This window comes from Hypanus sabinus, chromosome 22 (assembly GCF_030144855.1).
Source record: "Hypanus sabinus isolate sHypSab1 chromosome 22, sHypSab1.hap1, whole genome shotgun sequence".
In the NCBI taxonomy this organism is placed as follows: domain Eukaryota; kingdom Metazoa; phylum Chordata; class Chondrichthyes; order Myliobatiformes; family Dasyatidae; genus Hypanus; species Hypanus sabinus.
Genome location: NC_082727.1, coordinates 35,601,846 through 35,619,568, shown reverse-complemented (window position 1 = coordinate 35,619,568; position 17,723 = coordinate 35,601,846). Strand labels below are relative to the sequence as shown.

At 44.4% G+C, this 17,723-nt stretch overlaps 1 protein-coding gene across 7 annotated transcripts in view; it reads right to left on the bottom strand.

The window, feature by feature from the left end:
* The window catches only part of stambpl1 (STAM binding protein-like 1), a 62,422-nt gene that overhangs the window by 8,933 nt on the left and 35,766 nt on the right, over positions 1–17,723 (bottom strand). For all 7 annotated transcript variants that reach the window (XM_059947470.1, XM_059947471.1, XM_059947474.1 and 4 more), the window contains exons 5-7: positions 15,204–15,299; positions 9,953–10,310; positions 1,648–1,772 (exon numbers count right to left, since the gene is read on the bottom strand). In XM_059947470.1, coding sequence (XP_059803453.1) covers positions 1,648–1,772; positions 9,953–10,310; positions 15,204–15,299 — 579 coding nt within the window. The remainder of the gene's footprint in view (positions 1–1,647; positions 1,773–9,952; positions 10,311–15,203; positions 15,300–17,723) is intronic.

The window sequence follows — 17,723 nt, the reverse complement described above, 5'->3', positions numbered from 1 at the left end:
TGACTGCTCATTATCATCTTGTGCACCTTTATCAAGTCGCCACTAATCCAGGCAGCACCTGGTAAATCTGCTCTGCACCCTCTCTAAAGCTTCCACATCCTTCCTATAATGAGATGACCAGAACTGAGCACAATACACCAAGAATGTCAAAGTTCCATTCAACTGCGACATTACCTTGTGGCTCTTGAACTTAATCCCCTGACTAATGAAGGCCAACACTCCATGTGCATTCTTAATCAACTTGTGTAGCAACTTTGAGCAATCTAAGGACATGGATCCCTAGATCCTTCTGTTCCTTCACATGGTCAATCTTGTACTCTGCCTTCAAGCTCGACTTCACATCTTTCTGAATTGAACTTCCCTCCACAGCTCTGCATGCTATCAACGTCCCATTGTAACCTATGACAACCTTCTACACTATCCACAATACAACCAACTTTTGTGTCATTGATGGGCAAGAATCATGAAATGCTCAAAAACCTACCTGATCACCAGTGTGGGATGTATTCACTAGTGCAACACTAACACTGCACAGCTTGTGAAACCATTCTTTTCAGTATTTAAGTTTTGGGCAACTCTATTAGCACCCGTTATGCTATCAGATGCAGCAGGTGCAGAAGCCACCCAGCATCTGGATAGTGTAGTGGGAGCTCATATTTCAATGAGTCTAGATCAGCTCATTACTGTTGAGGATTCAGCTGTAGCCACACACTCATTGTGAATCACTGTGTTCATGGGGCTTGCAAAGCATCACAGAATTTACAGCAATCTTTTTTTACCCGTAGGCTGTATGCAAAGTGAATTTTAAAAAAAACATTACAATGGTCATTCAGAGTTGATCAAGAACTAGTCTAAAGCTCCACAACCAACTTTCCTGCCTCAGCACTTACTTCACCACAGTTTCTTTGCCAGTGTACAGATCTTGGATGGCAAGCACATGCCTTTAGCAGAGCCCAGTGCTGTAAGGCCACAGTGAGAACCTAAGGTGACATGGCGGCTCAGCTAGTTGAGTCAAGAACTGCATTCAACCCTGTCTGTGTGGAATTTGCACATTCTCCATGTGACTGTACCAGTTTCCTCCAGGTACTCCACATCCCACATACACGCAGGTTGGTAGAGTAATTGGCCATGGAAAACTGCCTTTAGTGTGTTGGTGCACGGCAGAGGAGAAAGAAAATAAAAGGATTAATGGAGGATTATTGTAAATGGGTGGCTAATGATCAGCATAGACTCAATGGGTCAAAGGGCACACACAGTCTCCCTCTTTAACACCTTCTCTCTCACTCTCTAACTCTAAAGAAACTCTACCCCATCAATGCAGAACAGGTTACAACAATGAAATTCTCTACCCTGGAGGAATATGACGGCTTAATCATGGGAGGTATTTAAAGAGAAATATTTGAAATGTCAGAGAATTGAGAGGTAACAGGCGTAGAAGACAAGGCTAGCGGCCAATCAGCCATGAGTGACAGCGTGGAAAGCTGGAGGGGCCGAATGACATACGCCTCACTCTACTGTCTAACGTTGTTCTTTTGTTCTGGACAGGTTGCAGAATTCAGTGTAACTAAACATACACAGATACAAATCAAAGGGAAGAGGGGAAAGCAGCACCAGAAGCCAATGGTATAATTTTTTTTTAAATCTTACCAGTTTCCCACAAAGAATACCACAGGTTTCTATTCCTCGCGCTGTATTTGAATCAGCCTGCATCAAAAACTGTTGGCAAAGATTCTTTGGTAGAACCACATGCTGAAGCCCATCGACATTTTGCTCTGGAAAACATTAAGTAGCAAACAGCTGTACACTTCCAATAAAACAATGACTTCCATTTGTTCAGCATGCATTGGAGGGGGTTTAGAAGTGATCATGCCAAGTCTGGCATGCTTTCAATTCAATGCGGAATGGTGAATGATAGTTCTGGCGATACTAATTTTATTTATAACAGTGAAACCCTCTTTGGCTAGAATGGCCCATGCAACATGGATTCAGAACAATGTGAGCAGCTGTGTTTTGAAGAGCTCAGTGCGATGCCAGAATCAGGTTTATTATCACTCTCCCGTATGATGTGAAACGTGTTGTCTTGCAGTAGCAGTACAGTGCATACACACCACTCTACTGTCAACACCATTCTGGAGAGCTCAGCTCAGCTCAGACTCTTCTTCCTCAGAAAGCTGACACAGGCCAAACTCTCACAGAAGCTGTTGAAACCATCCAGACCAACAGTGCCACAGTGTGGTATGCCAGCTGCACAGCCGCTGAGCGACAAGACCTGCATCGCATGGTGAAGGCGGCCCAGCGAACTGTCAGGATGGAGCACCCAGGACTGGACACCATCTATTCCAGCAGGCTCAGTTGGAAAGCAATCAGCATAACCAGAGACACCACACACCCCGGCCACTCCCTGTTTGACTCGCTGCCGTCCAGCACAAGGTTCAGGACACTAAAAGCCAGAACAGATAGACTGAGGAACAGCTTCTACCCCAGAGCTGTGGCCTCCATCACACCACTCCCATAGAACAGTGACTGAAACTGTGAGCACACACAAGGACTCAAATACTTGCACTAACGGCACTTTGTGCATTACTGTGATATTCTGGTGCTGTTGCAACTTATTTTCTGCTACTGATCTATTTAACACTGTTTTTCTATTACTATCTTGTTTTTATCTACTGCTTTGCTTGATTGCCTGAGAGGAAGCCAAACAGAGTTTCATTGTACCTATGTATAATGACAATACAGATCATTCAATTCAATTCAGCAACGCTTTGAAAACAAATGATTATATACAATAGTACAGTTCAGGCAACATCCACACTAGACCAGATCATTTTGAAAACGCCAGTTTCACGTAAAAACGATAGGCGTCCACACTGTGTGTTTTTGAAAATATCTCTATCCACACTGAAACGGAGATTTCGGTGAATCTCCTCCTCCTGCACATTGGCAGGACACATCTACCGAAAACAAGCGACGTTTGGTGTCGAATCTCGCCGTAAAAGTTCGCGTTTGTGTAGCTACAGACTAGAAAAACTTAAAACGACAGACAGCTGTTGGCTCTCGTGCAGGAGAACTTATAACTAAAAAAGAAACAAACGCTGGAAAGTACAGCGGAAACTGACAGGGAGTTCACGGACAGATTGACCTGGCTGACGACGAACATTGTAAAACTGACTAACTCTGTTGCATTAATAAAGCACCTTGTTAAGTGTATAAAACATGTCTGCATCAGTATTATCTTGTATTTCCATACAATATTACATTAGGCTGTTACACATCTATTGTCAGAGAAGTACTTGCAGAAATAGGTAAACCACCTTCATACGAGCAAGGGCAGAAAATGGCAAAGTGAGTACAGTATACTTATTTATTCAGTAAGTTATGGGTCAAAGTATTTGGTGAGTACATTTCTAACTCTTCTGGCTTCAGTCCCGTTGCCATCTTCTAAAAATTGTTAGGTTGCGTTCAAGAAAACACTGAAATAGCGCGCTGCCGTCTGATAACATTTTCAAAAGTCTCCGGTTACGCCATCCACACTGATCTGCCAGAGTAGCGTTTTCAAAAATATCCACCTTGGAAAGCGTTTTTGAAAAGCTCCCGTTTCAGGAGACGAAAACGCCGTTTCAGTGTGGACGGAGGGTAAAATCGAAGAAAAAAAGCTTCGGTTATGGATTTATCTGGCGTAGTGTGGATGTAGCCTCAGTACAAGCCCTTCGACCCATGACATTGTTCCAACCTTTAATCAACTCTAAGATCAATCCAAGCTTTCTCTCCCACACAGCCCTCAATTCACTATCATCCATGACTAAGAGTTTCTTAAATGGCCCCGATGCATCTGCCTCTACCACTACTGCTGGCAGTACTTCCCAATCACCCACCACTCTAAACTTTTTTGGTCCTTGCTTGACTCAGTCACCTGGAAACAATGAACATGCACGCTTACATGCACGAGATTAGTGGGTCAACGGTGATTAAAGGACAAGCCCGTAAAATCGACCAATGAAGTGACCGATCCATCTACAGTCACCTGCTGGACAGGACTCTATATATGTAAATTGTACGGATATAAATGCGGCTGAATGAGTTTAGTATGCTTGCAGACAATATGAAGATCGGTGGTGCTGTGGATAGTGTAGAAACTTAGTAAAGGATACAGTGGGATATAGATCAGTTATAGATGCAGGTGAAGAAATGGCAGATAGCGTTTGACTCTGTCAAATATGAGGTGTTGGAATTTTGGAGGTCAAACATAAAGAGAGAATACTTCGTTGATGGGAAGATCTTTTGGCAGTGTTGATATCCAGAGATATTGGCGTCCAATTCTAGCTTCCTGAAAGTGACTGCACTTTCAGAAAGCAATGGAACATGGCTATTGGGTAGTGAAGGAATTGAGTTCATGAGCCTGTAAGTTATATTGTAGTTTTATAAAACTTTTCCCCAGAGTTGAAATACCTCAATCCAGGTGCAAGGAGAGTAAGTTCAAAGGAGATGTGCCAGCCATGTTTCTTTACACAAGGAGTGGTGGGTTTCTGGACTTTATTACCTGGAATAGCAATGGAGGCATATGCAACAAAGGTGGTCGCAAGACTGCAGGGAATAGAAGGATATAAATTGTCTAGGCAGAATGAATTACTAATTTAACTGGTCTGTCACAACATTTTGGGCCATAGAACACAGAACAGTAGGAAAGGCCCTATGTTCTAGCAACGTAACAATAGAATTTTAAAGACCTTGGTTGCAGCACTTTTAAAATGGAATGATTACTTTCACATTATCAGTTTAATGTATCCATAATGTCCACTAGAAAATGCAGTTTCTGGTTTAAGATGGCCCGGGTGGTGCCCAGCCGTGGCAGAGTTGGAGGTGCAAGAAAGGCGTGGACAAGACAAGAGAAGGCAGAGGCCGGGTCAAAGCAGAGTCGTGGCATCCCCGAGAGTGAGGAATGGCACGATGTTTGGATGGTTTAAACACCAGGCTAGATTGCTGGAACCGCAGGCCAGGCAAGGGCCAGCTTTACTCGATTCCACTTGCTACTCTGCAACACTTACTCGGCTTTGCGGTGAAACGAGACTGCGGCCTGCTCCAGCTGCAGTGACATCTGACTTTGTGTTTCGGCTCTGAAGCTACTCGCTTACTTTCCTTGTTTGCACTTCTTTTAAATTCTCTCCGAGCATTGGGTGTTTGATGGTCTTTTTTCAAAATGGGCTCTTTTGAGGTTTCTTTCTTTTGTGGCTGCCTGTAAGGAGCTAAAATCTCAAGGTTGTATAATGCATACATACTTTGATAATAAATGTACTTTGAACGTTGAACATCTTTTCATTGGTAAACTCGCGTCTTCTCTAATTCCGTGCTTATACTTAAGGTGCAAGTTGATGGTTTCCTGATTGGTCAGGGCATCAAAGGATATAGTGAGAAGGCAGGTGTATGGAGTTAAGTGGGATCCATGATCAGCCATGATGGAATGGCAGAGCAGACTTGATGGGCTGAATGGCCTAATTCTGCTCCTATGTTTTATAGTCTTAAGGTCTGTATTAAAAAAAAACCTTACTTCAGATATCTCCCCCTATGATTTCCTTCAATCACCTTAAAATTTTGCTCCCTCAGCCTCGGGGGGGGGGGGGGGGTGGAGGGGGAGGTGGGGAGTCTCTGACTGTCTACTTAATCTACACCACCGATCATCTATCATCTATCAAATCAGCTCTCATCCCCCTTCGCTCCAAAGAGAAAAGCCTTAGCTCACTCAAATAATCCTCATAAGAGGAAAAATGATGTAGTTATTTCCATTCTTCATCAATACTCAAAACTCAGGATAACTCTGAGCTAAAACAGAAAAAAAAATCAAAATGTGCTGCACATGTATTTATCAGTAACTACTACCTTTAACAAAGACCAACAATGGAGTTCTATGGTGTTCAAATGTTTTCAATGTGTATGAAAGAATGATTTCATATTTATACTTCATAAAGTACCCATTTCATAAAGAGGATGTATTTTTGTATGGTGATGCACTTATGCATGGAAAGATGCGACTGGATGTATGCAAACAAAAGAGTATCCCTGTATTTCAGTGCATGTGATATTAACAAACCAATAAAAGATTAACAGGCCATTCAGGCCATCGATCATAACTGGTGTAATTTCTATGGATTTTGTTGGGAATGTGGTAACTTTGACCACATCTCGCCGATCTTCAAGATTCAAGACTCAAACTCGTTTGTGTTAACACCCAAAGGTATGCTGGCAGCAACCTGCAAATGTTGCCATAAATTCCAGCGCCAACATAGTGTGCCTACGATGCTCAGTAGAGCAACACAGAGCACAACAGGCAACAAAACAGCAAAGCATGTATACTTCTTGTGGATGGAGACTGACTGATAACTTTGCCCACATTGATGCCTGTACTTGGAGTTTTGGCACACTACCCTGCTGAGACTTACTGAGCACATTAGTGCGAACCGGGCTTAGCGTTCAGCTGCTGATCGTGCAGAAGTCAGTAATTTCACTCATGAAAATTGTGTTCAGTTCTGACAAGACCAGAGGGAACACAGAAAACAGGAGCAGGCAACAAGTCATTCAGCCCTTTGCTCCAGTTCCACTCTTCTTTAGAGTCCTGGCTGATCCTTTGTAATCAATATCCCAGCTGATATCTTTTTATCTAGAAATCCTTCTACATCCTTTGTTTTTAAATATAGTCAGATACTTGGCCTCTACAGTTTTCTGTGGAAGTGGAACATTCTGAATGACACCTCTCATCTTCGTCGAAAATCTCTTGCACCCAATCACACCTCACCTGCACTTCCTGGAGAGGCAACACTTCGCCTGCACGTTTTTTTGGGGTCATCTACTGTATCTGGTGCCCCGATGTGGCCTCCTCGATATCGGTGACATCCAACTGAGATTGGATCACTCGGTCCAGCACCTTTGTTCCGTCTGCCACAACAGGCGGGATTTCCTGATGGCCACCCATTTTAATTCGACTTCCATTTCCATTCCGTGTGGATCATGTGGATAGCCAGAGGCTTTTTCACAGGGCTGAAATGGCTAACACAAGGGGGCATAGTTTTATGGTGCTTGGAAATAGGTATTGAGGGGATCTCAGGGGCAAGTTTTTTCACACAGTGAGTGGTGGGTGCGTGGAATTCACTGCCAGTGGCAGTGGTGGAAGTGGATACAATAGGGCCTTTTAAGAGCCTCTTAGATAGGTACATGGAGCTTAAGAAAATAGTGGCTATGCGCTAGGGAAATTCTGGGCAGTTTCTAGAATAGGTTACATGGTCGGCACAACATTGTGGGCCGAAGGGCTGTAATGTGCTGTAAATTTCTATGTTCTGTGTTCATTCCAACATGTTGATCCATGGCCTTTTCTACTACCAGAGTGAGGCCCCTCTCAGGTTGGACGACCAATGCCTCATATTCCGCTTGGATAGCACCCAATCTGAAGGCATAAAAACTGAATTCCTGAACTTCCGGTAATTTCTTTCCCCTTCCCTCTCTTACCATTCCAAATTCTGACTCCCCTCCTACTCCTTCTTTTCTCCTCACCTGCAATCAACTCCCTCTGGTGCCTCTTCTCCTTCCTTTTCAGATTCTTACATTTTCAGCCCTTACCTCTTCCATATATCACCTCCCAACTTCTCACATACCCCTTTCCTGGTCCACCCACCTTCCCCCTCACCTGGTTTCACCTACTACATCCAGCTTGTACTCCTTACCATCGCCCAACCTCCCACTTTTTAAATTTTGGCTTCTTTCCAGTACTGCTGAAGGGTCTTGGATCAAAATGTTGACTGATCATTCATCTCCATAGATGCTGCCTGACTTGCTGAGTTCCTCCAGCATTTTGCCTGCACTGCTCTGGATTTCCAGAATCTGCTGAGTCTTGTCACTCTACCTCCTCTCTGAGAGAGAGATTGGACCAAGATTTAAGGTAATCAATAAAGGAACTGGTAGGAAGTGAGGAGGGGGTTGAGAAGTCATTCTCTCATGCAGCCAGTTGTAATGTAGACTGCACTGCCTGGTCGTGGTGGGGAAACAGGTGAATTACAAACCCTCAAAAGGAACATCTGGGAGCTGCTTGAGTAATATTAACATCTGCCCTGCTCTAGGCAGAGTTAGAGTCATCAGTAATATTTTTCATAGCGACTATTACTAATTGATACGATCACTCCCCTGTCTTCTCCTGGTAACCTTTGATGCCGTGTCCAATCAAGAACTTATCAAGCTCTGCCTTAAATACACCCAATGACCCAGCCTCCACAGATGACTGTAGTAACAAATTCCACAAATCCACCAATCTCTGGATAAAGAAATTTCTCTGCATTTCTGTTTTAAATGGATGCCCCTCTATCCTGAGGCTGTGCCTGCTCACTTGTCCTAGAATCCCTTACCATGGGAGACATATTTTCCACATCTACTCTGCCTAGGCCCTTCAACATTGAAAAGATTTCATTGAGATACCCCCCTATCTAAAGCTAGCACAGACCCAAAGCCATCAAACATTCCTCATGTAATCGCACTTTCATTCTCAGAATCACCCTTGTGAGCCTCCTCTGAATCCTCTCCAATGCCAGCACATCTTTTCTTAGACCAGGAGCCAAAAACTGTTCACAATACTCAAGGTGAGGCTTGTACAAGCCTCAGCATCACATTCCTGCTCTTATATTCTAGAACTCTTGAAATAAATACTAACGTTGCATTTGGCTTCCTCACCACCGACTCGACCTGCAAGTTAAACCTTAGGGTGTTCTGCACAATGACTCCCAAGTCCCTTTGCATCTCAGAATTTTGGATTTTCTCCCCAATTTCCAAATCTGTCTAAGTCCTTCTTCAGCCTTCCTGTTTCCTCAGTACAACGTGCCCCTCCACCAATCTTCGTATCATCTTCAAAACTGGCAACACAGCCATCTATTCCATCAACTATATACAGCATAAAAAGATTCTTAACACCAACCCCTGTTGAATAACACTTAGTCACTGGCAGCCAACCAGAAAAGGATCTTTTTATTCCTACTAGCTGCCTCCTACCAATCAGCCAATGTTCTAACCATGCCAGTAACTTTCCTATAATACCATGGGCTCTTAAGTTGATTCATGTGTGACACCTTGTCAAAGGCCTTCTGAACTTCCAAATATACAACATCCACTGCATCCCCTTTACCTACCCTACTAGTAATCCCCTCAAAAAATTCCAACAGGTTCATCAGGCAAGATATTCCCTTAAGGAAGCCACACTAAGTTTGACTTCTCTTGTCCTGTGTCACCAAGAACTCCATAACCTCATCCTTATCAATTGACTCCAACTTTTTCCCAGCCACTGAGATCAGGCTAGCTGGTCTATAATCTCCTTTCTGCTGCCTTCCTCCTTTCTTAAAGGGTGGAGTGACATTTACAATTTTCCAGTCTTCTGACACCATGCCATGCTTCATGAAAGATCAATGAAGGAATTCAACAAAATCACTTTCTTGAGATATATTACCAATCTGATTTTCCAAATCAAACTGCATGTTAAAATCTCCCATGAATATCTTAACATTGCCCTTTTGACATGTCTTTTCTATATCCCGTTGTAATCTGTGGTCCACATCCCACCTACTGTTGGAAGGCCTGTACATAACTACCATCAGGGTCCTATTACCTTTGCTGTTTCTTAACTCAACCCACAAGGATTTAACATCTTCCAATCCTATGTCACATCTTTACCAGCAGAGCCACGCCACCCCCTCTGCCTACTTTCCTATCCCTCCAATACAACGTGCAACTCTGGACATTGCCCAGCATGTACTGCTACTAACACGACTGAGTAAAAACATTTAATCATACTACTCTGTTGTCATTCTTGCTCTGCACAAACTTCTGCCCTGATTGATGATGGGCAAGTATGGTTGCAAGACAGACAAGCAGAGTTAAGGGGGCAGTCGGAAATAGTCCATCTGAAAATCAGAGAAGGCTCACTTACTACTCGGGGTGCTCTGTGGCTTGAGGGACCTGTCCACAGGAGGGCACCATCCTGGCTGGGCATCACCTGGCATCTGTCCGGCAGCATTAGCTCCCATCGGGGGAAGAAGGGAAGGTTCAGAACTTCCATAGGCAGCAGCGGTGCATGTCAACATCCCTCCATCGCTCCGTTCCGTCATGTGTGACTTTATCTCTTTCTGCTTTTCCTTCACCAGGTCCTGCTTCTTAAGCTGCTCTTCAAAGATACGGAACTGCTGCACCTCCAACTGCTGCTGACGAATCCGAGCAACGCGCATTTTCTCCTCCTCAAACAACTTACTTTGCTGCTCCTTTTCCAATTTAGCCTCTCTAGATTTGTTCTGAGAAAACAAGAAAACAGCACAGTACTGTATTTCTCTATAGCTACTGAGCAAGGATAAACTTTTTGGAGTCATGTAATCCCATCATTATCCATGAGGAAAGTTGCCTAGCAGCGAAGTTATCCACCCTGCAGCAAAGTGCTGTGATACCATTCAGTGGTGTTTTAATGAAAGAAGTGTTTCGACTTGAGCGTGATTTTAGTCCACCTTCCTAAATAGTTATTGGGAAAACAGAAACACTACTTAGTTTAAGTGTGCCTCAGACAGGAATGTGCAGGGACAACTTTTCCAGTAACAAACATTCAAAAAAAGTTAACGGGAAGTATTTTAGTGTTGGGTTTCACTTTTCAAATGATATTGGCACAAGTTACAACCACAGTGCTCGTGACCTAAATCAGCAACGTGACTCAAGACGGGAAGAGCCTATTCTATCTGATCTAGTAGCTATTTAATACATGGCATGATAGACTAGTAGATTACAGGGGAACAGACTGATTTATTGAGCCAAGGTGATACGATTGCTGGTCAGGGGTAGTTGATATTAATATATTAGGATGTAGTTTAATTGGAATGCAGGAGTTCTCAGTGCTCTTGAATTAGTGTGGAGGAGATAGTAATCTAGGAAGTTTGCTAGATCAATAACCCTCAGGGGCGTTGCCATGAAACTGTGCATCAGGACACCAGGGGGAGCTGTGTATTCCAGTCAAAACAACACAAATTAGGATAAAAATGAAAAACCTGAGCAGACCCTGGTATCCCTGTGAGATCTCAATCCATCCACTGAAAAGCATTATAAAAATCATTTTTAAAAGCCCTTAGGCACTAAACACAAGAGATTCTGCAGATGCTGAAAAAGTTGAGCAACACACACAAAATGCTAGGAGAACTCAGCAGGTTGGACAGCGCCCACTGAGAGGAATGAACAGCCAACGTTTCAGGCTAAGATTTTTAATAGGACTGGAAAACAAGCAGGCCAGAATGATAGATGGAGCGACGGAGAGTGAGAGGTGACCTGATAGAGGTGTATAAGATGATGAGAGGCATTGATCGTGTGGATAGTCAGAGGCTTTTTCCCAGGGTTGTCACAAGAGGACACAGTTTTAAGGTGCTTGGAATTAGATGCAGAGGACGTATCAGGGGTAAGTTTTCTTTTACACAGAGTGGTGAGTGCATGGAATGAGCTGCCAGCCAAGGTGGTGGAGGCAGAAACGATAGGGACTCCTGGACAGGTACATGGAGCTGAGAAAAATAGAGGGCTACAGGTAACTCTAGGTAATTCCTAAGATAAGAACATGTTCAGCACAGCATTTAGCATTGTGGGCCAAAGGGCCTGTATAATGCTGCAGGTTTTCTATGTTTCTGAAATAAGGGGGGCAGGGGGAGTACAAGTTAGCAGCTGATAAGTGAAACTAGGTGCGGGGCAAAGGTAGGTGGGTGGGGGAGGGGATATGACATACGACACTGAAAGGTGATAGGTGGAAGAGGTGAAGGGCTCAAGAAGAAGGAATCTGATAGGAGAGCAGATCTTAGGAGAAAGGGAAGGAGGAGGGGCACTAGAGGTGATGTTCAGGCGAGAAGCAAAGAAGGGGAGGGGGGGAATGGGGGATAGAATGGGGGATAGAAAAAGAGAGAAAGGAGATATAAATTCCCAGAAGTTAGAGAAACTGAATATGAGGTGTTACTCCTCCAAACTGAGCAGCCTCATTGTGGTAGCACAGAAGGCTATGGACTGACGTGCCAGAATGGGAATGGGAAGTAGAATTAAAATGGGTGGCCACTGGGAAAACACGCCATTTGTGATGGTCGGATTAAAGGTGCTCAGTGAAGCAGTCCCCCTATCTACATTAGGTGACGCTGATGTAGAGGAGGCCACACTGGGAACACCAGATACAGATGATGATCCTAAGTGTCATCTCAGCTGGAGGCCTGCTTGGGGCCCTGAGCAGTGGAGAAGGCGAAAGGGAAGGAACAGCTGTAACACTTCACCCGCTTGCAGGGATCAGTGACAGGAGGGAGATTGCAGGCAGGTACGAATAGACAAGGGAGTCGGGTTGAGTGCCTGGGGGGGTGGTGAGGGAGAGGGAAAGATACCCTGCGGAAAGCAGGGAAGATGATACTATTTGGTGATGAAATAGGAACCTAGGATCAGTACTCATGTGCAGACACGGGACCAGGACAAGGCAGGTTCTTATCCCGCCTGCCAGAGGGCCATTCTCCCTGACAACTACAAACGTTTGTACATCTGCATGAAGCAGCTGCTCCTTAGAGACTGTGTTAAGGAGCTGGAGCTGCAACTCGATGACCTTTGGCTCACACAGGAGCATGACGAGCTGAGAGACAGAAGCTACAGGAAGGTAGTCACCCCTATGTTACAGGAGGCAAGTACCTGGGTGACTGCCAGGAAAGGGAAAAGGAATAGGTGGTCAGTGTAGAGAACCCCTGTGGTCATACCCTCAATAACAAGTACCTGGGTAACTGCCAGGAAAGGGAAAAGGAATAGGTGGTCAATGTAGAGAACCCCTGCGGTCGTACCCTCAATAACAAGTATACCACTTTAGATAATGTTGGGGAGGACGACCTACTGGGGGAAGCCACAGCCATCAGGTCTCTGGCATTGAATCTGGGTCTGCGGCTAAGGAGAGAAGGGGAAGAAGAGGACTGTAGTGCTGATAAGAGATCCCATAGTTAGAGGAACAGAGAGGAGATTCTGTGGACATGAAAAAGACCACCTAGGCGGTATTTTGCCTCCCATGTGCCAGGGTCAGGGATGTCTCTGATCGGGTCCACAGCATTCTGAAGGGGGCAGGTGACCAGCTGGAAGTTATGGTACTTTTGCTATCAAGAACAGAGGTAGGAAACGGTAGCAGGTCCTGAGAGAGAACGTAGGGAGTTAGGTAGGAAGCTGAAAATCAGCAGTAATCTCTGGATTGCTGCCAAAGCCATAGGCCAATGAGAGTAATACAATGAACGTGGGGCTGAGATATTGGTGCAGGGGGCACGGGTTCAGATTTCTGAAACATTGGGATCTCTCCTGCGGAAGGGTTGACCAGTACAAAAAGGATGGGTTAATCCCGAACCTGAGGGGACCAATATCCCTGTTCGAAGGTCCAATTTAATGTCAGAGAAACGTATACAATATAAATCCTGAAATGCTTTTTTTTTTCCACAAACATCCACGAAAACAGAGAAGTGCCCCAAGAAATGTACGACAGTTAAATGTCCAGCTCCCCTCCCTCCCGTGCATAAGCGGCAGCAAGCAGCAATTCCCTCTCCCTCCACCGGCGAAGGAAAAAGCAAGCATTGGCACTGCCACCGAGCACTCAAGCGTAAGCTGGGCGATAGCAAAGACACAAACTTACGGTTACCCCAAAGACTTTGCCTTTCAGCCAGCACTCGACATACCACAAATCCTCTCTCCCCCTAATAAGGGAGAAAAAAATGTCTCCATTTTCCAGTGAGCGGGGAGACATAATAAACAACTGGCTGGGCACGGCTGCTACAGCATTTAGACTAAGTTGGCAGGGGGATGGGATCCAGAATGTTCGGGCTAAGGATGGGGCAGTTGGTATACAAGTAGATGCAGTGTGTAATGAGACTGTGGGGAAGGACAGACAGACGACAGGGCAAAATTCCAGTCAGTGGAACGACTGGAACATGGGGGTGAAATCAAAAAGGGTGACGAATACAGGACTGAAGGTGTTATATTTGAATGCACACAGTATACGGAATAAGGAAGGTGATCTCGCAGCACAGTTAGATTGGTAAATATGACATTATGGACATCACTAGTCATAGCTGAAAGGAGATCGTAGTTGGGAGCTTAACATCCAAAGATACACATTGTATAGAAAGGCCAGGTAGGTAGGCAGAGGGGATAGGGTGGTCTTGTTGGTAAAAAATTAAATCAAATCCTTAGAAAGAAGTGACATCGGAGCGGAAGGTGTAGAATCATTTTGGGTATTTGGAGAAGCATGACTGCATATAATTATTTGGATATTTTAAACCCCCACAAAAAGAATTGATGATTTTTGTGTAAGAGGCTGTCAACTCTGTATTACCACTGCTTTAATCTGTAATTTACAACACTACCTACACTTCAGAGGTTTGTCATTAGCTTTGAGACATCCTGAGACTGTAAAAGGGATGTGCGTAAAGTTGTAGGGAGTTTGGGGGGGAGGCACAAGGAGGAAAGGCGGGGAAGCACAAGGCAAAGGCACAGGCCCTCTAACAATCATTCAAAATAAACATGCATAAACTGAAGTTACAGAGCCCCAGTCAAAACATTAAATATGCACGTGTGAGTCCTTCCCAAGGCCAACAAATATTCAGTTCTGCAAACACCCTGATGCAATGTGGTATAAAGACCCAAAACTTACTCTTTTTTTGAATATAATGCAAGAGAACATTCACTAAACTGTTATCCTGGCAGAGAGCTGTAACAAGAGAGTTTACTGGCAAGGATCAGTGGTATGGTATTACCATATAGATCTGATCTTCTGTTTACAATGTCTCCTTGGTGCTTGAAGGAATGCAAACGTAACCTAAAGCAACTTACAGCCGATTTAAAACCTAGAATGCATGGCTTGTGAAGAACTAAATACCACAAACAGCAATGTGGCCACACAGAGAAAATCAGCTTTAGGTGTTCTTGAGCGATAAATATTGATGTGGAGACCAGGAGAATTTCCCTGTGATTTGATAAACCAAATGACTGCACTGGATCTGCAGGAGCTGCTAAAAAGAGAAAAACAACCCAGACAAATACCCACAGTACCTCCAGCAACCAGCATAGGCACGGAGAGGATCAGTGAGATGGCAGTCACCCCCAGAGAGGGACACATTACCAGCAGGCAAGAAAAATATAGACAGGAAGAAATTAACCTCTTAATTTACCTGAGCAGTTATAAATTCTTTGTATTCAGCATCATATTTGGCAATAAGCTGTGCCTTCAACTCCTCAGCCCTTGGAAATGCAACCTCCTTTAATTTCTTGGATTAAACAAATAAATTGTTATTATTTTTTTTGGTAAAAATAAACTAAAAATATAATCATTTTCAATTGAATGGACACACGGCATGGCAGCACCGAGTCAGTGCTGTCACTCTATGGCTCCTAGGACCCAGATTTGATCCTGGCCTCTACTGCTCTCCATGCATGGCTCTGCCTGTGACTGGGTCTCCAATCCCTGGACTCCTCAAACTCCCCAGGAGACGAACATATGAGCTTCCTGGCTGTAAACTACCCAGTGTAGGGAAGTGACAGAGGAGGAACTGATGAGCATTTTGAGCGAGAAAAGTCACAGACAAGCAAGGGATGGAACTGCAGGTCCACTGGGAGTCAGCATGGACCTATGGGTCTACTGGCTTCCTTTGGCGTCATGGTAACTCTAGGATCAACTTTATTCACCGTATATATTTACATATATTAGGAATTTGCTGTGGTGTGCTGGTGTGACAGGCAACATTCAACATTTATAAAGAATTATATAAAAGCAACAGAAGTTACAGGATGGATATGGAATAAAATGTGCACAAGTACATAAATACCAGCATGTACTTACAATGTAAACAGCATCATGAAGAGCGGTGTAAAGTGCTAACAGCATTGAGCAGTGACTGAGGTGATAGACAACAGAGGAGGGAGGGGTGCCTAACTAAAATGATCCAATCAACTGCCTGGGGGAGAAACACTCAAGATGGTATGAAGTTTTTGTTTTACTGGCCTACAACATTTTCCAGAAGGGAGCTTTTGGAAAAGGCAGTTGGCTGGGTGTGTAGTGTCCACAATGATTTTTCCTGGACACATAGAAGTCCTACAATGATAGTCAGCTACAGCTAAGGGCATTGCTGCTCTCCTGACAGTTCACTGTAGTTTTTATACATCGTGAGAGGATGCTGCACCAAACCAGACAGTAATGGCTGACGTCAGGATGCTCCCTGACGACGGTGTAGAATTGCATCAATATATTCTGGGGAAGTTGTAATTGTACCAACTGCCATAGGAAGTGCATCCTTTTTGTTAATGAAGTGTGGAGGAGCAGAGGGATCTGGGGGTACACGTCCACGGATCCCTGAAAGTTGCCTCACAGGTAGATAGGGTAGTTAAGAAAGCTTATGGGGTGTTAGCTTTCATAAGTCGAGGAATAGAGTTTAAGAGACTCAATGTAATGATGCAGCTCTATAAAACTCTGGTTAGGCCACACTTGGAGTACTGGGTCCAGTTCTGGTCGCCTCACTAGAGGAAGGATGTGGAAGCATTGGAAAGGGTACAGAGGATATTTACCAGGATGCTGCCTGGTTTAGAGAGTATGGATTATGATCAGAAATTAAGGGAGCTAGGGCTTTACTCTTTGGAGACAAGGAGGATGAGAGGAGACATGATTGAGGTGCACAAAATATTAAGAGGAGTAGACAGAGTGGACAGCCAGCGCCTCTTCCCCAGGGCACCACTGCTCAGTACAAGAAGATATGGCTTTAAGGTAAGGGGTGGGAAGTTCAAGGGGGATATTAGAGGAAGGTTTTCACTCAGAGAGTGGGTGGTGCGTGGAATGCACTGCCTGAGTCAGTGGTGGAGGCAAATACACGAGTGAAATTTAACAGACTACCAGACAGGTATATGGAGGAATTTAAGGTGAGGGGTTTGAGGCAGGGAGGCAGGGTTTGAGGGTCGGCACAACATTGTGGGCCGAAGGGCCTGTAATGTGCTGTACTATTCTTATGAAGAGCCAGGCCCTGAAAGCAAACATACGAGCTCAAAACGTGACCAGCAGCAGCACAACTGGTCTGCAGGGCTTGCTGACGGGATATGGCATGATCTCCCAGCCAGCTGTAATAAGGATACGTCGCCAGTTCATGCATTGACCAACTAGCAAATAAATGAACAGTAACAGTCACCACCTGGTGGCTATCTTGATGTGAGAGGGAGGTAGTAAGCACCCACCATCACAACGGTTAAAAATAAACTGCAGACTTTGAACATCAGACACAAAAGTCGCCAAGACAAAAAAATCCACCGATGCTGGAAATCCAAAGCAACACACACACAAAATGCTGGAGAAACTCAGCAGGTCAGGCAGCATCAATGGAAAAGAATAAACAGTCGAAGTTTCGGGCCGAGACCCTGTGTCAGGACTGGTGACGGGTCTCGGCCCGACACTATGACTGTGCACTCTTTTCCATAGATGCTGCCTGACCTGTTGAAGCATAAGAGTCAATCTAAAGAAAGCTAACAGCTTTGTTCTTTTAGCTTAAGAGACAGAGGATTTGGTCATTAAAAAAAAAAAATTGCAGTGTCTCAAAATTTAAAACAAATGAGATATTTTGAAATGTAGTCATTATTGTAGTGTCTGAAATAAAGCAGTCAATTTAAGCAAGAGGCTCTCATTACCCCAGTGACCTGGTTTCAATCCTGAC